The sequence below is a fragment of the Oncorhynchus tshawytscha genome, linkage group LG13, assembly GCF_018296145.1.
Source record: "Oncorhynchus tshawytscha isolate Ot180627B linkage group LG13, Otsh_v2.0, whole genome shotgun sequence".
In the NCBI taxonomy this organism is placed as follows: domain Eukaryota; kingdom Metazoa; phylum Chordata; class Actinopteri; order Salmoniformes; family Salmonidae; genus Oncorhynchus; species Oncorhynchus tshawytscha.
Genome location: NC_056441.1, coordinates 83,370,475 through 83,390,474, shown reverse-complemented (window position 1 = coordinate 83,390,474; position 20,000 = coordinate 83,370,475). Strand labels below are relative to the sequence as shown.

At 56.8% G+C, this 20,000-nt stretch overlaps 1 protein-coding gene across 1 annotated transcript in view; it reads left to right on the top strand.

The window, feature by feature from the left end:
• LOC112246358 (WD repeat-containing protein 49-like) overlaps window positions 1–20,000 on the top strand; it is a 43,928-nt gene that overhangs the window by 9,547 nt on the left and 14,381 nt on the right. The window contains exons 7-11 of the mRNA XM_042294971.1: window positions 2,502–2,669; window positions 2,768–2,916; window positions 3,078–3,314; window positions 3,731–3,895; window positions 7,794–7,909. Coding sequence (XP_042150905.1) covers window positions 2,502–2,669; window positions 2,768–2,916; window positions 3,078–3,314; window positions 3,731–3,895; window positions 7,794–7,909 — 835 coding nt within the window. The remainder of the gene's footprint in view (window positions 1–2,501; window positions 2,670–2,767; window positions 2,917–3,077; window positions 3,315–3,730; window positions 3,896–7,793; window positions 7,910–20,000) is intronic.

The window sequence follows — 20,000 nt, the reverse complement described above, 5'->3', positions numbered from 1 at the left end:
CGTTTGTCCGTCCCCGGATACACACACTCACCTTAGCACCTGGGTTGACAGCCGTCCTCAGCGCTTACTCAGCCTGTCATCGCGGTTACGGGTTCTGCAGTGTCATGGAAACACAATGGGTCATTCGTCCTCGGGCCCCCTCATGCTCCGAGTCACCAATTATAAATAAACACACACAGACACTGAGTAGACAGATCACCAATTAGCTGATTCAGGATATAGCCTCTTACCCTTTAAACACATACACATACACACACACACACACACACACACAACTCTGCTGAGGGGGCCATCCTCGCATGGGGGATAACGAGAACAAAAATTTGAATAAACAACAACGGTAACACTTGTCACCCAGCGTCATAACCACGTCATAACCATGTCATAACCACGTCATAACCATGTCATAACTATGTCATAACCATGTCATACCACGTCATAACCATGTCATAACCATGTCATAACACATCATAACCATGTCATAACACGTCATAACCATGTCATAACATGTCATAACCACGTCATAGCCTTGTCATAACCATGTCATAACATGTCATAACCACGTCATAACCACGTCATAACCATGTCATAACTACGTCATAACCATGTCATAACCACGTCATAACCACGTCATAGCCATGTCATAACCATGTCATAACACGTCATAACACGTCATAACCACGTCATAACATATCATAACAAGTCATAACCATGTCATAACATGTCATAACCACGTCTTAACCATGTCATAACCATGTCATAACATGTCATAACATGTCATAACACGTCATAACCACATCATAACATGTCATAACAACATCATAACCATGTCATAACCATGTCATAACATGTCATAACACGTCATAACCACGTCATAACCATGTCATAACCATGTCATAACCACGTCATAACAATGTCATAACCATGTCATAACCACGTCATAACCATGTCATAACCATGTCATACCACGTCATAACCATGTCATAACCATGTCATAACACGTCATAACCACGTCATAACCACGTCATAACCACGTCATAACACGTCATAACCATGTCATAACCACGTCATAACCATGTCATAACACGTCATAACCATGTCATAACCACATCATAACCATGTCATAACCATGTCATAACACGTCATAACCACGTCATAACACGTCATAACCACGTCATAACCATGTCATAACACATAACTCGTCATAACCATGTCATAACATGTCAACATGTCATAACAGCTGACCACGTTATGACCGCGTTATGACTGCATTATGACTGCGTTATGACCGCGTTATGACCGTGTTATGACTGCGTTATGACCGCGTTATGACAGTTTTATGAAATCAGATCAAATTTTGTTGGTCACATATGCATGTTTAGCAGATGTCATTAATGGAATGCTTGTATGGTTGTGACCGTGTATAGAGTGTTATGACATACTATGACATGGTTGTGACTGTGTTATGACAGATTATGACATGGTTGTGACTGTGTTATGAAGTGTTGTGACATATTATGACATGGTTATGACCGTGTATAAAGTGTTATGATGCTGGGTGTCAAGTTAAGTGTTACCACAACAACAAACAATAAATAACAACGAAAGGGAACAAAGGAGGAACATAAAAAGGGGAACATAAAAAGGGGAACATAAAAAGGATTAGCTAATTGACATTTTACAGGCAGAGTGTGTGTGTTCCTGTGTGCATCTGTGCATGCGTGTCTATGTGTGTGTGTATATTTATATCTGTGTGTGTGTGTGTCTCTGGGGTGCAAAGTGGTGTTCTTCTGAAGTTCAGAAACAGTGGCTGTTTCATGATTAGACATGAGGGTTTATCATACCCCCAAACCACGAGAGAGAGACAGAGGCCGAGAGACAGAGAGAGACAACAGACTCAAGAGAGACAGAGAGAGAGAGAAAGAGAGACAGAGAGAGAGAGAGACAGAGACCGAGAGACAGAGAGAGACAAGAGACTCAAGAGAGACAGAGAGAGACGGACAGACACAGAGAGAGAGAGAGACACACACAGAGAGAGAGAGAGAGAGAGAGAGAGAGAGGACATTTGGAAAAGAGGGAAAGAAAGGTGGCGAGAGAGAGGAAGGGAGAGATGAGAGAGGGATAGATGGATGCCGCATGACTTCTCACAGTCAACAGAGAACAAACTCCAACTGAACTTGTGTTATTTTTGATGATGCTCATTTTACACTCTCGTCGCCCATCCTGTCCCTGAGATGACACACTGGGTCTGACAGTAAAACTGACTCTGTGTGTGTATGTCAGCTGTAACAAAAACATGATTTGAAAGCTCTCTGTATGTAGGGCAGCTTAGTCAACATATCTAGCTGGTTATCCACTGTTTATCTTCCTCCTCTCCCTCTCTCCTCACCTTCATCCTCTTTCTATCTCTCTCTCTCCTCACCCCTCTCCTTTTCACTTTACTCACCTGTTTCTACTCATAAAACACCTCATCTTACACCTGTACTTCCTGTTTCCTGCAGTGCGTTTCCTGGGCTCTCTGGAGGCGTTGTTGTCGTGCAGCACCAGCCCCCAGAGTAGCATGGTGATTGGCTGGAGGGAGAAAGAGGGCGAGCCCCTCAGAGTCACCGCCTTCCACACGGAGAAAGGAACCAATGACCTGGACCATCACTCTGGGATGAATTTGATAGGCACTCACAAGTCCTACCAAGTTATAACATCTATCCTTACTTCTCATTGGTTGTATCCAATGCAGGCACTAAACATCCTTCTCTCTGATTGGTTGCAGCCACCGCAGGTATAGACAACAAGGTGCTGCTGTGGAACCCCTATGTGATCTCTAAACCAGTGGGTGTACTCCGAGGTCACATGAGCAGTGTTACAGCCGTACGCTTCATAGTGGGCAAGAAACAGCTGATCAGCTTCTCCAAGGACAAGGTGAGAGAGAAGGAGAAGAGAAGTGGAGACTGTGTGTAGGATTGGGACGTTGTTATGTGTCAAAGACAAATGAAATGTGACTTCATCTAAATGATGAAGATGAGACTTATTTCTACATGCGTGTTGAAGACGTTAAGACAACCGTCTCTCTCTTCTCTCAGGTGCTGAGGTTGTGGGATGTGGCTAGTCAGCTGTGTATTCAGCGTATCGCCGGCATCTTCCCCAAGACACAGGAGGAGTGTCACACTCTTCTGTTCCTCAGTGAGGAGCGCTCACGCCTCCTCCTCTCCTTCAACAGTCTGCTCCTCCTCATGGAAGCCAAGAGAGAGGAGGGGAGGAGAGTCACCAGCCATGAGAACTCTGTCACCTGTGTCCTCTATAACAGCCTGTTCAGACAGGTACACACCTACATCTAGACAGGGACCACGATAATGCTTTTTCTCTCCTCCCCCCTCCCCCTCTCTCCCCCTTCTCTCCCCCTTTCTCTCTCTGTCCCCCCCCTCTCTCTCCCCCACCCCCTCTCTCTCCCTGTCTCTCTCCCCCTCTCTCCCCCCTCCCCCCCTCTCCCCCCTCTCTCTCCCCCTGTTCCCCCTCTCTCCCCTCTCCTACTCCCCCTGCCACACCTCTCTCCCCCTCTCTCTCCCTGTCTCCCCCTCTCTGTCTCCCCCTGCCCCCCCCTCTTCCCCCCTCTCTGTCTCCCCCGCCCCCCTCTCTCCCCCCCTCTCTCCTCCCGCCCCCCCCTCACTCTCTCCCTCCTCTCTGTCTCCCCCGCCCCCTCTCTCTCTCCCCCACCCCCTCTCTCTCTGTCTCTCAGGTGATCAGCAGTGACTCTGGCTCCTCAGTGATCTGTTGGCTGGTGGACACAGGTCAGAAGGTCAAGCAGTTCCACCGTTGTCATGGTGATGCTGAGATCTCCACCATGGCGCTGGATGGGACACAGACACGCTTGTTCACCGCCGGCACAGACGGAGTAGTCAAGGTCACTCGTTACATTAATTGACGTAGGCAGTCGCCATAAGCATGAAATAGATAAACACTAAGATGTGAATATTGTTCCATTCCAATCTGCAGGGGTCATTGTGTAGAATATGTAGGTGTAACTAATAACCATAGTTACAGATACATACTGTACACACACACTACCATTCAAAAGTTTGAGGTCACTTAGACATTTCCTTGTTTTTGAAAGAAAAGCACATTTTTTTGGTCCATTAAAATAACATCAAATTGATCAAAATGCTGTGTAGACATTGTTAATGTTGTAAATGACTACTGTAGCTGGAAACGGCAGATTTTTTATGAAATATCTCCATAGGTGTACAGAGACCCATTATCAGCAACCATCACTCCTGTGTTCCAATGGCACGTTGTGTTAGCTAATCCAAGTTTATCATTTCAAAGGTTAATTGATCATTAGAAAACCCTTTTGCAATTATGTTAGCACAGATGACAACTGATGCCTCACAAGTCCTCAACTGGCGGCTTCAATACATAGTACCGTACCCGCAAAACACAAGTCTCAACGTCAACAGTGAAGAGGCGACTCCGGGATGCTGGCCTTCACGTCAGAGTTCCTCTGTCCAGTCTCAACGTCAACAGTGAAGAGGCGACTCCGGGATGCTGGCCTTCAAGTCAGAGTTCCTCTGTCCAGTGTCTGTGTTCTTTTGCCCATCTTAATCTTTTCTTGGCCAGTCTGAGATATGGCTTTTTCTTTGAAACTCTGCCTAGAAGCCCATCATCCAGGAGTCACCTCTTCACTGTTGACGTTGAGACTAGTGTTTTGTGGGTACTATTTAATGAAGCAAACACAGCATCTTAGCTAACACAATGTGAACACAGGAGTGATGGTTGCTGATAATGGGCCTCTGTACGCCTATGTAGATATTCCATCAAAAATCTGCCGTTTCCATCTACAATAGTCATTTACAACATTAACAATGTCTACACTGTATTTCTGATCAATTTGATGTTATTTTAATGGACCAAAAATGCGCTTACCTTTAAAAAACAAGGACATTTCTAAGTGACCTCAAACTGTTGAACGGTAGTGTAGATATTACACATCTTCAATAATACCATGTTCAATAGAAGGGACCTTAAATATATTGTTGTTTTGAAATCGAAGAATTGGGTGAAATAGAATAGATTACAGTAGAATTGTGTTATGAGACTGTTTGTTGATTGAGTCCAGTCAGTGTGACCCCTGACGTGTGGAAGTTTTAGGCGGAGGCTATCTGAAGCAGTGTTGGGCGGAGGCTATCTGAAGCAGTGTTGGGCGGAGGCTATCTGAAGCAGTGTTGGGTGGAGGCAGCTGAAGCAGTGTTGGACGGAGGCTATCTGAAGCAGTGTTGGGCGGAGGCTATCTGAAGCAGTGTTGGGCGGAGGCTACCTGAAGCAGAGTTAGGCGGAGGCTACCTGAAGCAGTGTTGGGCGGAGGCTACCTGAAGCAGTGTTGGGCGGAGGCTACCTGAAGCAGTGTTGGCCTGAGGCTATCTGAAGCAGTGTTGGCCTGAGGCTATCTGAAGCAGTGTTGGGCGGAGGCTATATGAAGCAGTGTTGGGCGGAGGCTATCTGAAGCAGTGTTGGACGGAGGCTATCTGAAGCAGTGTTGGGCGGAGGCTATCTGAAGCAGTGTTGGACGGAGGCTATCTGAAGCAGTGTTGGGCGGAGGCTATCTGAAGCAGTGTTGGACGGAGGCTATCTGAAGCAGTGTTGGGCGGAGGCCATCTGAAGCAGTGTTGGGCGGAGGCTATCTGAAGCAGTGTTGGGCGGAGGCCATCTGAAGCAGTGTTGGGTGGAGGCAGCTGAAGCAGTGTTGGGTGGAGGCAGCTGAAGCAGTGTTGGGCGGAGGCTATCTGAAGCAGTGTTGGACGGAGGCTATCTGAAGCAGTGTTGGACGGAGGCTATCTGAAGCAGTGTTGGGCGGAGGCTATCTGAAGCATTGTTGGACGGAGGCTATCTGAAGCAGTGTTGGGCGGAGGCCATCTGAAGCAGTGTTGGGCGGAGGCTATCTGAAGCAGTGTTGGGCGGAGGCCATCTGAAGCAGTGTTGGGTGGAGGCAGCTGAAGCAGTGTTGGGTGGAGGCAGCTGAAGCAGTGTTGGGCGGAGGCTATCTGACACTTGACTCTCTGTGAAAACGTGTTTCATCTTCTCTGCTAGTATTTCTGTTGTGTCAGGTGTTTTCTGGTCTGCTGACTACCGACCTTGTTTACTTGTGTTTGTGTCCGAACCCCCCGGGGGAGTGTGTTTATCTGTCTGTTCGTCCATCCGTCCGTAGGTCTGTCTGTCTACATTTGAGTTGGTGTCTGTCCTTCTGTTAGTCTAGAGTTGGTGTCTGTCCTTCTGTTAGTCTGGAGTTGGTGTCTGTCCTTCTGTTAGTCTAGAGTTGGTGTCTGTCCTTCTGTTAGTCTAGAGTTGGTGTCTGTCCGTCTGTTAGTCTAGAGTTGGTCTCTGTCCTTCTGTTAGTCTAGAGTTGGTCTCTGTTCTTCTGTTAGTCTAGAGTTGGTGTCTGTCCTTCTGTTAGTCTAGAGTTAGTGTCTGTTCTTCTGTTAGTCTAGAGTTGGTGTCTGTCCTTCTGTTAGTCTAGAGTTGGTGTCTGTTCTTCTGTTAGTCTAGAGTTGGTGTCTGTTCTTCTGTTAGTCTAGAGTTGGTGTCTGTCTCTTAATGTTTGTCAGGGTGTCTGTCTCAGTGGTAAATGTCTCTTTATGTTTGTCAGGGTGTCTGTCTCAGTGGTAAATGTCTCTGTCTCTTAATGTTTGTCAGGGTGTCTGTCTCAGTGGTAAATGTCTCTTAATGTTTGTCAGGGAGTCTGTCTCAGTGGTAAATGTCTCTTTATGTTTGTCAGGGTGTCTGTCTCAGTGGTAAATGTCTCTGTCTCTTAATGTTTGTCAGGGTGTCTGTCTCAGTGGTAAATGTCTCTTAATGTTTGTCAGGGTGTCTGTCTCAGTGGTAAATGTTTGTCTCTTTATGTTTGTCAGGGTGTCTGTCTCAGTGGTAAATGTCTCTTAATGTTTGTCATGTTTGGGTGTCTGTCTCAGTGGTAAATGTCTCTTTATGTTTGTCAGGGTGTCTGTCTCAGTGGTAAATGTCTCTTAATGTTTGTCAGGGTGTCTGTCTCAGTGGTAAATGTCTCTTAATGTTTGTCAGGGTGTCTGTCTCAGTGGTAAATGTCTCTTTATGTTTGTCAGGGTGTCTGTCTCAGTGGTAAATGTCTCTGTCTCTTTATGTTTGTCAGGGTGTCTGTCTCAGTGGTAAATGTCTCTGTGTCTTTATGTTTGTCAGGGTGTCTGTCTCAGTGGTAAATGTCTCTGTCTCTTTATGTTTGTCAGGGTGTCTGTCTCAGTGGTAAATGTCTCTTAATGTTTGTCAGGGTGTCTGTCTCAGTGGTAAATGTCTCTTAATGTTTGTCAGGGTGTCTGTCTCAGTGGTAAATGTCTCTGTCTCTTTATGTTTGTCAGGGTGTCTGTCTCAGTGGTAAATGTCTCTGTCTCTTTATGTTTGTCAGGGTGTCTGTCTCAGTGGTAAATGTCTCTGTCTCTTTATGTTTGTCAGGGTGTCTGTCTCAGTGGTAAATGTCTCTGTCTCTTTATGTTTGTCAGGGTGTCTGTCTCAGTGGTAAATGTCTCTTAATGTTTGTCAGGGTGTCTGTCTCAGTGGTAAATGTCTCTTAATGTTTGTCAGGGTGTCTGTCTCAGTGGTAAATGTCTGTGTCTCTTTATGTTTGTCAGGGTGTCTGTCTCAGTGGTAAATGTCTCTGTCCCCTTGACTCCTGGTGTTGGATGTTAACCTGGTGGTGTCAATTTGATGGGGTGTCTGTTCTAGGTTCTAGATCTGTATTTCTTGGTTCTAACTGTGTGGTTCTAACTGTGTGGTTCTAGATCTGGGACTTTAACGGGCACTGTCACCACAGGCTGAATGCGGGCCGGGACCAGGCCGTGGACATCTCCCAGGTTCTAGTGCTGAAGAGAACCGTGCTGGTCATGGGCTGGGAGAGGTGTGTCCCTCTAAGACCTAATTTCTGACATTCAACAGTCATGCCTGTCAGTCAGTCTGTCACGGTTGCCGTAAGAACGGGACCAAGGCGCAGCGGAGTTCCACATATTTAATTCAAAGTGAAACTTAAAGCAATAAATCAATAAACAAACAACGAAACATGCACAAACACAAAACAATATCCCACAAACACAGGTGGGAAAAATAGCTTTAACTTAAATAACTTAAATATGATCCCCAATTAGAGAGAACGATTACCAGCTGCCTCTAATTGGGAATCATACAAAACACCAACATAGAAAATATAAACTAGAACACAACATAGAAATTATAAACTAGAATACCCCTAGTCACGCCCTGACCTACTACACCATAGAGAAACAAGGTCTCTCTATGGTCAGGGCGTGACAGTACCCCCCCAAAGGTGCGGACTCCGGCTGCAAAACCTGAAACAAAATGGGAGGGGGTTTGGTGGGGGCTCCGGTGCGGGTCGTAGCCCCCCCCCCAGACCCCGGATCAGACCATGGCGCCGGGCTGTACGCCGTGCCTTGACTGGCCACCGGCGCAGAGGATGGCTCCCGCTTTGGAGCTAGATTGGACACCGGCGCAGAGGAAGGCTCCTGCTCAGGACTGGCCGCCTTTCCTTGAAGCTCTGGACCGTGGACCGTCGCAGGAGGTTCCGGACCGTGGACCGTCGCAGGAGGTTCCGGACAGTGGACCGTCGCAGGAGGTTCCGGACCGTGGACCGTCGCAGGAGGTTCCAGACCGTGGCCCGTCGCAGGAGGTTCCGGAACGTGGACATTGAGATCTGGTGCGTGGAGCCGTCACCTATGGCACTGATGACCCGCTCTTCAGCACGCTGGCGCTGCCGCATACTCCTAGCCAACTCCATTCTGGCACTGCCGCATACTCCTAGCCAACTCCATTCTGGCACTGCCGCATACTCCTAGCCAACTCCATTCTGGCGCTGCCGCATACTCCTAGCCAACTCCATTCAGGCGCTGCCGCATACTCCTAGCCAACTCCATTCTGGCGCTGCCGCATACTCCTAGCCAACTCCATTCTGGCGCTGCCGCATACTCCTAGCCAACTCCATTCTGGCGCAGCTGCATACTCCTAGCCAACTCCATTCTGGCGCTGTCGCATACTCCTAGCCAACTCCATTCTGGCGCTGCCGCATACTCCTAGCCAACTCCATTCTCCGTTATCCTTCCTCCCACTGTTCCATCGACTTCCATGCGGGCTCTGGCACTCTCCTTGGGTCGACTGACAACATCTCTATAGCCTGCTCCATGTGCTCTGGCTCTTCCCGCGGCTCAGCCGGCCACCCCTTGTGCCCACTCCATAAAATCTTGCGGTTGTCCTTGGGCTTTCTGTGGACGCGAACCCTGGCGTCGTCGCTGTCCTCCATTATTACGAACATTAAAGGAACAACGAAACGTGACTACGTGGTGCACATGCACAAATACAAAACAATATCCCACAAACACAGGTGGGAAAAATAGCTACTTAAATTTGATCCCCAATTAGAGAGAACGATTACCAGCAACATATAAATTATAAACTAGAATACCCCCTAGTCACTCCCTGACCTACTACACCATAGAGAAACAAGGGCTCTCTATGGTCAGGGCGTGACACAGTCAGCCTGTCTTTATGTCTGTCAGTCAGTCTGTCTTTATGTCAGTCAGTCTGTCAGTCAGTCAGTCAGTCAGTCTGTCTTTATGTCAGTCAGTCTGTCTTTATGTCAGTCAGTCAGTCTGTCTTTATTTCAGTCAGTCAGTCAGTCTGTCTTTATTTCAGTCAGTCAGTCTGTCTTTATCTCTCCGTCACCCCCTCTCTCTCTTTCTCTCTCCGTCACACCCCCTCTCTCTCTCCGTCACCCCCCTCTCTCTCCGTCTCCCCCCCCTCTCTCTCCATCACCCCCCCTCTCTCTCCGTCACCCCCCTCTCTCTCCATCACCCTCCTCTCTCACCCCCTCTCTCTCTCCATCACCCCCTCTCTCTCCATCACCCCCTCTCTCTCCGTCACCCCCCTCTCTCTCTCATCACCCCCACCCTCTCTCTCCATCACCCCCTCTCTCTCCTCACCCCCCTCTCTCTCCGTCACCCCCTCTCTCTCTCGTCACCCCCTCTCTCTCCATCCATCACCCCCCTCTCTCTCTCCATCACCCCCTCTCTCTCTCCGTCACCCCCTCCTCACCTCTCCGTCACCCCCTCTCTCTCCATCACCCCCTCTCTCTCCATCACCCCCTCTCTCTCCAGTCACCCCCCTCACCCCTCTCTCTCTCTCCCCCTCTCTCTCCATCACCCCCTCTCTCTCCGTCACCCCCTCTCTCTCTCCATCACCCCCCTCTCTCTCCGTCACCCCCTCTCTCTCTCCATCACCCCCCTCTCTCTCTCCGTCACCCCCCCTCTCTCTCTCCGTCACCCCCTCTCTCTCCGTCACCCCCCTCTCTCTCCATCACCCCCCTCTCTCTCCGTCACCCCCTCTCTCTCCGTCACCCCCTCTCTCTCCGTCACCCCCTCTCTCTCTCCATCACCCCCCCCCTCTCTCTCTCTCAAGTCACCCCCCTCTCTCTCCGTCACCCTCTCTCTCTCCGTCACCCCCTCTCTCTCCATCACCCCCCTCTCTCTCCATCACCCCCCCTCTCTCTCCGTCACCCCCCTCTCTCTCCGTCACCCCCTCTCTCTCCGTCACCCCCCCCTCTCTCTCTCCGTCACCCCCCCTCTCTCTCCAGTCCCCCCCTCTCTCTCCGTCACCCCCCCTCTCTCTCCATCACCCCCTCTCTCTCCGTCACCCCCTCTCTCTCTCCATCTCTCTCTCCATCACCCCCCTCTCTCTCCTCTCCGTCACCCCCCCTCTCTCTCCGTCACCCCCCTCTCTCCTCCGTCTCCCCGTCCCCCTCTCTCTCTCCATCACCCCCTCTCTCTCCATCACCCCCCCTCTCTCTCCATCACCCCCCCGTCTCTCTCTCCGTCACCCCCCTCTCTCTCTCCATCACCCCCTCTCTCTCTCCGTCACCCCCTCTCTCTCCGTCACCCCCCTCTCTCTCCGTCACCCCCCCTCTCTCTCCGTCACCCCCCCCCTCTCTCTCAAGGTCACCCCCCTCTCTCTCAAGTCACCCCCTCTCTCTCTCCGTCACCCCTCCCTCTCTCTCTCCGTCACCCCCCTCCCCCTCACCCCCCTCTCCTCCGTACCCCCCTCTCTCTCCCATCCCCCTCTCTCCGTCACCCCCCTCTCTCTCCGTCACCTCTCCGTCTCTCTCCAGTCCACCCCCCCCTCTCTCTCCATCACCCCCTCTCTCTCTCCAAGTCACCCCCCTCTCTCTCATCCGTCCCCCCCTCTCTCTCTCCATCACCCCCCTCTCTCCAGGTCCCCCCCCTCTCTCTCTCCGTCACCCCCCTCTCTCTCCGTCACCCCCTCTCTCTCTCCGTCACCCCCCCTCTCTCCGTCAGTCACCCCCTCTCTCTCCGTCACTCCCCCCTCTCTCTCCGTCACCCCCCTCTCTCTCCGTCACCCCCCTCTCATCACCCCCTCTCCTCCGTCACCCCCCTCTCTCTCCGTCACCCCCCTCTCTCTCCGTCACCCCCTCTCTCTCCGTCACCCCCCTCTCTCTCAGGTCACCCCCTCTCTCCGTCACCCCCTCTCTCTCCGTCCCCCCCCCTCTCTCTCCATCACCCCCTCTCTCTCCGTCACCCCCTCTCTCTCCGTCACCTCTCCTCACCCCTCTCTCTCCGTCACCCCCTCTCTCTCCGTCACCCCCTCTCTCTCTCCACCCCCCCTCTCTCTCCGTCACCCCCTCTCTCTCCGTCATCCCCCTCTCTCTCCGTCACCCCCTCTCTCTCCGTCACCCCCCTCTCTCTCCAGTCACCCCCCCTCTCTCTCCGTCACCCCCCCCCTCTCTCTCCGTCACCCCCTCTCTCTCGTCACCCCCCCCCTCTCTCTCCCCCCCCTCTCTCTCCGTCACCCCCTCTCTCTCCGTCACCCCCCTCTCTCTCTCACCCCCCTCTCTCTCCGTCACCCCCTCTCTCTCCCCCCCCCTCTCTCTCCGTCACCCCCCCCTCTCTCTCCGTCACCCCCCCTCTCTCTCCAGTCACCCCCCCTCTCTCCGTCAGCCCCCTCTCTCTCCATCACCCCTCTCTCTCCGTCACCCCCCCTCTCCATCACCCCTTTCTCTCTCTCCGTCACCCCCCTCTCTCCAGTCACCCCCTCTCTCTCCGTCATCCCCCCTCTCTCCATAACCCCTTCTCTCTTCCCTCTCTCCATCACCCCCCTCTCTCTCCGTCACCCCCTCTCTCTCCGTCACCCCCTCTCTCTCCATCTCCATAACCCCCTATCTCTCTCTCTCCAGGTCACCCCCCTCCTCCATCACCCCCTCTCTCTCTCCATCCTCTCAGTCACCCCTCTCTCTCCATCACCCCCCCTCCATCACCCCCTCTCTCTCCGTCACCCCCCTCTCTCTCCGTCACCCCCTCTCTCTCCATCTCTCTCCCGTCACCCCCTCTCTCTCCATCACCCCCCTCTCTCTCCGTCACCCCTCTCTCCATCACCCCCCTCTCTCTCCATCACCCCCTCTCTCTCTCCGTCACCCCCCTCTCTCTCTCAGTCACCCCCCCTCTCTTTCTCCGTCACCCCCCTCTCTCTCTCACCCCCCTCTCTCTCCGTCACCCCCCTCTCTCTCCGTCACCCCCCCCTCCTCTCTCCGTCACCCCCTCAAGTCACCCCCTCTCTCTCCGTCACCCCCCTCTCTCTCCGTCACCCCCCCTCTCTCTCCATCACCTCCTATAGGTCACCCCCTCTCTCTCAGGTCACCCTCCCTACCCCCCTCTCTCTCGATCACCCCCTCTCTCTCCATCACCCCCCTCTCTCTCCATTACTCTCTCAAGTCACCCCTCTCTCTCCGTCACCCCCTCTCTCCATCACTCACCCCCTCTCTCAAGTCACGTCTCTCTCCGTCACCCCCTCTCTCTCCATCACCCCCCTCTCTCTCCGTCACCCCCCTCTCTCTCAAGTCACCCCCCTCTCTCTCCGCCCCCTCTCTCTCTCCGTCACCCCCTCTCTCTCCGTCACCCCCCCTCTCTCTCCGTCACCCCCTCTCTCTCCGTCACCCCCCCTCTCTCTCAGTCACCCCCTCTCTCTCCGTCACCCCCTCTCTCTCCGTCACCCCCCTCTCTCTCCGTCACCCCCTCTCTCTCCGTCACCCCCTCTCTCTCCGTCACCCCTCTCTCTCTCCGTCACCCCCTCTCTCTCCGTCACCCCCTCTCTCTCCGTCACCCCCCTCTCTCTCCGATCATCCCCCTCTCTCCTCCATCCCCCCCTCTCTCCGTGCCCCCCCTCTCTCCGTCACCCCCCTCCTCTCATCCCCCTATCTCTCTCCGTCACCCCCCTCTCTCTCAGGTCACCCCCTCTCTCTCTCCGTCACCCCCCCTCTCTCTCAAGTCACCCCCCTCTCTCTCCGTCACCCCCCTCTCTCTCTCCAGTCACACCCCCCTCTCTCTCTAGTCCACCCCCCCTCTCTCTATACGTCACCCCCTCTCTCCAGTCACCCCCCTCTCTCTCCTTTCTCTCTCCATCACCCCCCCCCTCTCTCCGTCACCCCCCCTCTCTCTCCATCACCCCCTAGTCTCTCTCTCTCCATCCCTCTCTCTCTCTCCATAACCCCCTTCTCTCTCTCTCCATCACCCCCTCTCTCTCCATCACCCCCTCTCTCTCAGGTACCCCCCTCTCTCTCGTCACCCCACCTCTCTCTCCATCACCCCCCTCTCTCCCCACCCCCCTCTCTCCGTCACCCCCTCTCTCTCCATCACCCCACTCTATCTCCATCACCCCCCTTCTCTCTCTCTCCGTCACCCCTCCCTCCATCACCCCCTCTCTCATCACCCCCTCCTCCCTTCTCTCCTCTCCATCACCTCACTCCATCTCTCTCCATCACCCCCTCTCTCTCTCCAGTCACCCCCTCTCTCCATCACCCCCTCTCTCTCCATCACCTCCTCTCTCCATCACCCCCTCTCTCTCAGTCACCCCCTCTCTCTCTCCGTCACCCCCCTCTCTCTCCGTCACCCCCCTCTCTCTCCTCCTCTCTCCATCACCCGTCACCCCCACCTCTCTCTCCGTCACTCTCTATATCCGTCACCCCCTCTCTCTCCCATCACCCCCCTCTCTCTCAAGTCACCCCCCTCTCTCTCCGTCACCCCCCCTCTCTCTCCGTCACCCACCTCTCTCTCCCCATCACCCCCTCTCTCTCCGTCACCCCCCCCCCCTCTCTCTCCGTCACCCCCTCTCTCCGTCACCCCCCTCTCTCCCAAGTCACCCCCTCTCTCCAGTCACCCCCTCTCTCTCTCCGTCCACCCCCCTCTCTCTCCGTCACCCCCTCTCTCTCCGTCACCCCCCTCTCTCTCTCCACCCCCTCTCTCCGTCCACCCCCTCTCTCTCCGTCACCCCACCTCTCTCTCTCATCACCCCTCTCTCTCCCCCATCACCCCCCTCTCTCTCTCCGTCACCTTCTCTCTCCGTCACCCCACCTCTCTCAAGTCACCCCCACTCTCTCTCTCCATCACCCCCTCTCTCTCCATCCACCCCCCTCTCTCTCCATCACCCCCCCTCTCTCTCCGTCACCCCCTCTCTCTCAGTCATATATCTCTCCGGTCTCTCTATCACCCCCTCTCTAAAAAGTCACCCCCCTCTCTCCGTCACCCCCACCTCTCCTCCATCACCCCCTCTCTCTCCCATCACCCCCCTCTCTTCATCACCCCCCTCCTCCGTCACCCCCTCTCTCTCCGTCACCCCTCTCCCTCTCCCACCCCTCTCTCTCTCCATCACCCCCTCTCTCTCCCCATCACCCCCCTCTCTCTCCCATCACCCCCCCTCTCTCTCCGTCACCCCCCTCTCTCTCCGTCACCCCCCTCTCTCTCCGTCACCCCCTCTCTCTCTCAAGTCACCCCCTCTCTCTCCATCACCACCTCTCTCTCAAGTCACCCCCTCTCTCTCTCTCCATCACCCCCTCTCTCCGTCACCCCCCTCTCTCTCCCACCCCCTCTCTCTCCATCACCCCCCTCTCTCTCTCCATCACCCCCTCTCTCTCCGTCACCCCCTCTCTCTCAAATCACCCCCTCTCCCCTCACCCCCCTCTCTCTCAAATCACCCCTCTCTCTCCATCACCCCCTCTCTCTCCATCACCCCCTCTCTCTCCTCACCCCCACTTCTCCGTCACCCCCTCTCTCTCAAGTCACCCCCCTCTCTCTCCATCACCCCCCTCTCTCTCCACCCCCTCTCTCTCTCCAGTCACCCCCCCCTCTCTCTCTCCGTCTCCCCCCCCTCTCTCCTCCGTCACCCCCCCCACCCCCCTCTCTCTCCATCACCCCCCTCTCTCTCCCCATCACCCCCCTCTCTCTCTCCGTCACCCCCTCTCTCTCAAGTCACCCCCCTCTCTCTCTCAGCATCACCCCCTCTCTCTCTCTCCGTCACCCCCCACCTCTCTCTCTCCATCACCCCTCTCTCTCCCCATCACCCCCCTCTCTCTCCGTCACCCCCTCTCTCTCTCCATCACCCCACCCTCTCTCTCAAGTCACCCCCCCTCTCTCACCCCCTCTCTCCTTACCCCCTCTCTCTCAAGTCACCCCCTCTCTCCGTCACCCCCTCTCTCTCCCCATCACCCCCTCTCTCTCTCTCCGTCACCCCCCTCTCTCTCAAGTCACCCCACTCTCTCTCTCAAGTCACCCCCACCTCTCTCTCTCCATCACCCCCCTCTCTCCATCACCCCCCTCTCTCTCAGGTCACCCCCTCTCCATCACCCCCCTCTCCGTCACCCCCTCTCTCTCCATCACCCCCCTCTCTCTCAGTCACCCCCCTCTCTCTCCATAACCCCCCTTCTCTCTCTCCATCACCCCCTCTCTTATCCTCTCTCTCTCCATCACCCCCGTCTCTCTCCATCACCCCCCTCTCTCTATCTCCCCATCTCCCCCCTCTCTCTCCGTCACCCCCTCTCTCTCCGTCACCCTCTCTCTCCATAACCCCCTTCTCTCTCTCTCCATCCCATCTCTCTCCATCACCCCCTCTCTCCAAGTCACCCCCTCTCTCCATCACCCCCTCTCTCTCTCCCATCACCCGTCACCCCCTATCTCCCCAGTCACCCCCCTCTCTCTCCGTCACCCCCCTCTCTCTCAAGTCACCCCCTCTCTCCATCACCCCCCCTCTCTATATCACCCCCCTATCTCTCTCCGTCTTAAATGCCCCTCTCTCCTCCGTCCCCCTCTCCTCTCTCCGTCCCCTCTCTCTCCAGGTCACCCCCACCTCTCTCTCTCCGTCACCCCCACCTCTCTATCTCCGTCACCCCCCTCTCTCTCCCCACCACCCCCTCTCTCTCCATCACCCCCTCTCTCTCCGTCACCCCCCCCTCTCTCTCCGTCACCCCCCTCTCTCTCTCTCCGTCACCCCTCTCTCCTCTCTCTCTCACCCCCCCTCTCTCCGTCACCCCTCTCTCTCAAGTCACCCCCTCTCTCCATCACCCCCCTCTCTCCACCCCCCTCTCTCTCAAGTCACCCCCCTCTCTCTCCGTCACCCCCTCTCTCTCCGTCACCCCCCCTCTCTCCGTCACCCCCTCTCTCTCTCCATCACCCTCTCTCCTCAGTCACCCCCCTCTCTCCAAATCACCCCCACCTCTCTCTCCATCACCCCCCCTCTCTCTCCATCACCCCTCTCTCTCAAGTCACCCCCCTCTCTCTCCGTCACCCCCCTCTCTCTCCGTCCACCGTCACCCCCCCTCTCTCTCCATCACCCCCTCTCTCTCCATCACCCCCCTCTCCTCTCCAGGTCACCCCCCTCTCTCTCCATCACCCCATCTCTCTCACATAAGGTCACCCCCCTCAGGTCTCTCCGTCACCCCCCCTCTCTCTCTCCATCTCCTCTCTCTCCATCACCCCCCTCTCTCCATCACCCCCCACTCTCTCTCCGTCACCCCCTCTCTCTCCGTCACCCCCTCTCTCTCCCTCTCTCACCCCCTCTCTCTCCGTCACCCCCCCTCTCTCTCCGTCACCCCCCTCTCTCTCCATCACCCCCCTCTCTCTCTGCCCCCCTCTCTCTCCGTCACCCCCTCTCTCTCCAAGTCACCCCCTCTCTCTCCGTCACCCCCCCTCTCTCTCGTCCCCCTCTCTCTCTCTCACCCCCTCTCTCTCCGTCACCCCCCCTCTCTCTCAAGTCACCCCCCACCTCTCTCTCTCATCACCCCCTCTCTCTCCCCGTCACCCCCCTCTCTCTCCGTCACCCCTCTCTCAAGGTCACCCCCCTCTCTCTCCAGTCACCCCCCTCTCTCTCTCCATCACCCCCTCTCTCTCCTCCTCTCACCCCCTCTCTCTCCGTCACCCCCCCTCTCTCCATCACCCCCTCCGTCACCCCTCTCCCCAGTCACCCCCTCTCTCTCCAGTCACCCCCCCTCTCTCTGTCACCCCCCTCTCTCTCCGTCACCCCCTCTCTCTCCTCACCCCCACCTCTCTCTCTCCATCACCCCCTCTCTCAAGTCTCTCCATCACCCCCTCTCTCTCCGTCCCACCCCCCTCTCTCTCCGTCACCCCCCCTCTCTCTCCGTCACCCCCTCTCTCTCCGTCACCCCTCACGTCACCCCTCTCTATAGTCACCCCCTCTCTCCATCACCCCCTCTCTCTCTCCGTCACCCCCTCTCTCTCACCCATCACTCTCTCTCCGTCACCCCCCTCTCTCCATCACCCCCTCTCTCTCCGTCACCCCCTCTCTCTCCGTCACCCCCCTCTCTCTCCGTCACCCCCCTCTCTCCGTCACCCCCCTCTCTCTCCGTCCAACCCCCCCCCTCTCAAGTCACCCCCCCTCTCTCTCCGTCACCCCTCTCTCCGTCACCCCCCTCTCTCTCTCTCGTCACGTCACCCCCTCTCTCTCCGTCACCCCCCTCCAAGTCACCCCCACTCTCTCTCTCCGTCACCCCCTCTCTCCGTCAAGTCACCTCCGTCACCCCCTCTCTTCCGTCACCCCCCTCTCTCGTCACCCCCCTCTCTCCGTCACCCCCCTCTCTCTCCGTCAGCCCCCCCTCTCTCCCTGTCACCCCCCTCTCTCTCCGTCACCCCCCTCTCTCTCCTCCCCCCCCCCACCCCCCTATCCTTCCTCTCCTCTCACAATCCACAACAACCCACTCCTCCTCCGCGCTCCTCTCCTCGTCCTGCTGTAAACCCCCCTCTGTCCTCGTCTCTCACTCTTCAGCACCCTCTCTCTCTACCCCATCTCCTCTCTCTCCTCTCGTCAACCCATCGTCTCTCGTCTCTCCTCTCTCCATCTCCCTCTCCCCCTACTCTCTCTCTTCTCCTCCTCTCCACCTCTCTCGCTCTCCCTCTCTCCAACTTCTCCCTCTCTCCACCTTCACAACCCCGCACGCTTTTCACTTTTTCACTCCATCACAAACGCCTTCCCCCACATCTCCCTCACTACCTCTCAAACACCCCCCCTCTCATTCTCTCTCTCCTCTCCTCCTCTCTCTCCTCTCTCCATCTCCCCTCTCCCCTCCCCCCCTCTTCTCTCCTCTCTCTCTCTCTCTCTCCTCTCTCTCTCCTCCATCTCTCTCTCCCCCCATTTTTCCCCCTTTTCCCTTTTTTTCCCACCCCCCCCCTTCCACCCCCCCCCCCCTCCCCACCCACCCCCCCCCACCCCCCCCCCCTTTTTCTTCCCCCCCCCCCCCCCCCCCCCCCCCCCCTTTCCCCCCCCCCCCCCCCCCCCCCCCCCCCCCCCCCCACCCACCCCCCCCCCCCCCCCCCCCCCCTTTTCCCCCTCCCTCCCCCTCCCCCCCCCCCCCCCTCCCCCCCCCCCCCCCTTTTTTTTTTTTTTTTCCCCCCCCCCCCTTCCTCCCCCCCCCCCCCCCCCCCCTTTCCACCCCCCCCCCCCCCCCCCCCCCCCTTTTCCCCCCCCCCCCCCCCCCCCCCCCCCCTTCCCCCCACCCCCCCCCCCCCTTCCCCCCCTCCCCCCCCCCCCACCCCCCCCCCCCACCCCCCCCCCACCCCCCCCCCCCCCTTCCCCCCCCCCCCCCCAAAAACCCCTTTTTTTTTTCACCCCCCCCCCCCCCCCCCCCCCCCCCCCCCACCCCTTTCCCCCCCCCTTCCCCCCCCTTTTCCCCTTTTGTTCCCCCCCCCTTCTTTCCCCCCCCCCCCCCCCCCCCCCCCTTTCCTTTTCCCCCCCCCCCCCCCCTTTTCTCCCCCCTTCCCATTTATTCCCTCCCCCTTCTTTTTGTTCCCGTCCCCCCTTTCCCCCCCCCCTCCCCCCCCTCTTTCCCCCCCCCCCCCCCCCCCCCCCCCCCCCCCCCCCCCCAATTTCCCCCCCCCCCCCCCCCTTTTTCCCCTTCCCCCCCCCCCCCCCCCCCACCCCTCACGCCACCCTTCCCCCCCCCCCCCCCTTTTTTTTTTTTTTTTTCCCCCCCTTCCCCACCCTTTTCCCCGTCCCCCCCCCCCCCACTCTCCCCCCCCCCCCCCCCCCCCCTTTTTTTCCCCCCCCCCCCGCCCCCCCCCCCCCCTTTTTTCCCCCCCCCCCCCCCCCCCTTTTTTTTTTTTTTTTTTTTTTCCCCACCCCCCCCCCCCTCCCCTTTTTTTTCCCCCCCCCCCCCCCCCCCTTCCCCCCTCTTTTCCCCCCCCCTTTGCCCCCCCCCCCCCCCGAACCCCCACCCCCCCCCCCCCCCTCCCCCACGCCCTTTATTTTTTTCCCCCCTTTTTCATTCCCGCCCCCCCCCCCCCCCCCCCCTTTTTCCCCCCCCCCCTCCCCCCCTCCCTCCCCTTTTTTCTTCCCCCCCCTTTTCCCCCCCCCCCCCCCCCCCCCCCCCCCCCCCCCCCCCCCCCCCCCCCCCCCCCCCCCCCCCCCCCCCCCCCCTTCCCCCCCTTCCCCCTCCCCCCCCCCTTGTTTTTTGTCCCCCCCCCCCCCCCCTTTGGTCCCCCACCCCCCCCCCCCCTCCCCTTTTCCCCCCCCCTTTTCCCCTTCCCCCCCCCCCCCCCTTTTCTTTTTTTCCCCCCCCCACTTTTTTCCCCCCCCCCCCCCCCCCCCCTTTTCCCCCCCTCCCCCCCCACCCCCCCCCCCTCCCCCCCCCCCCCCCC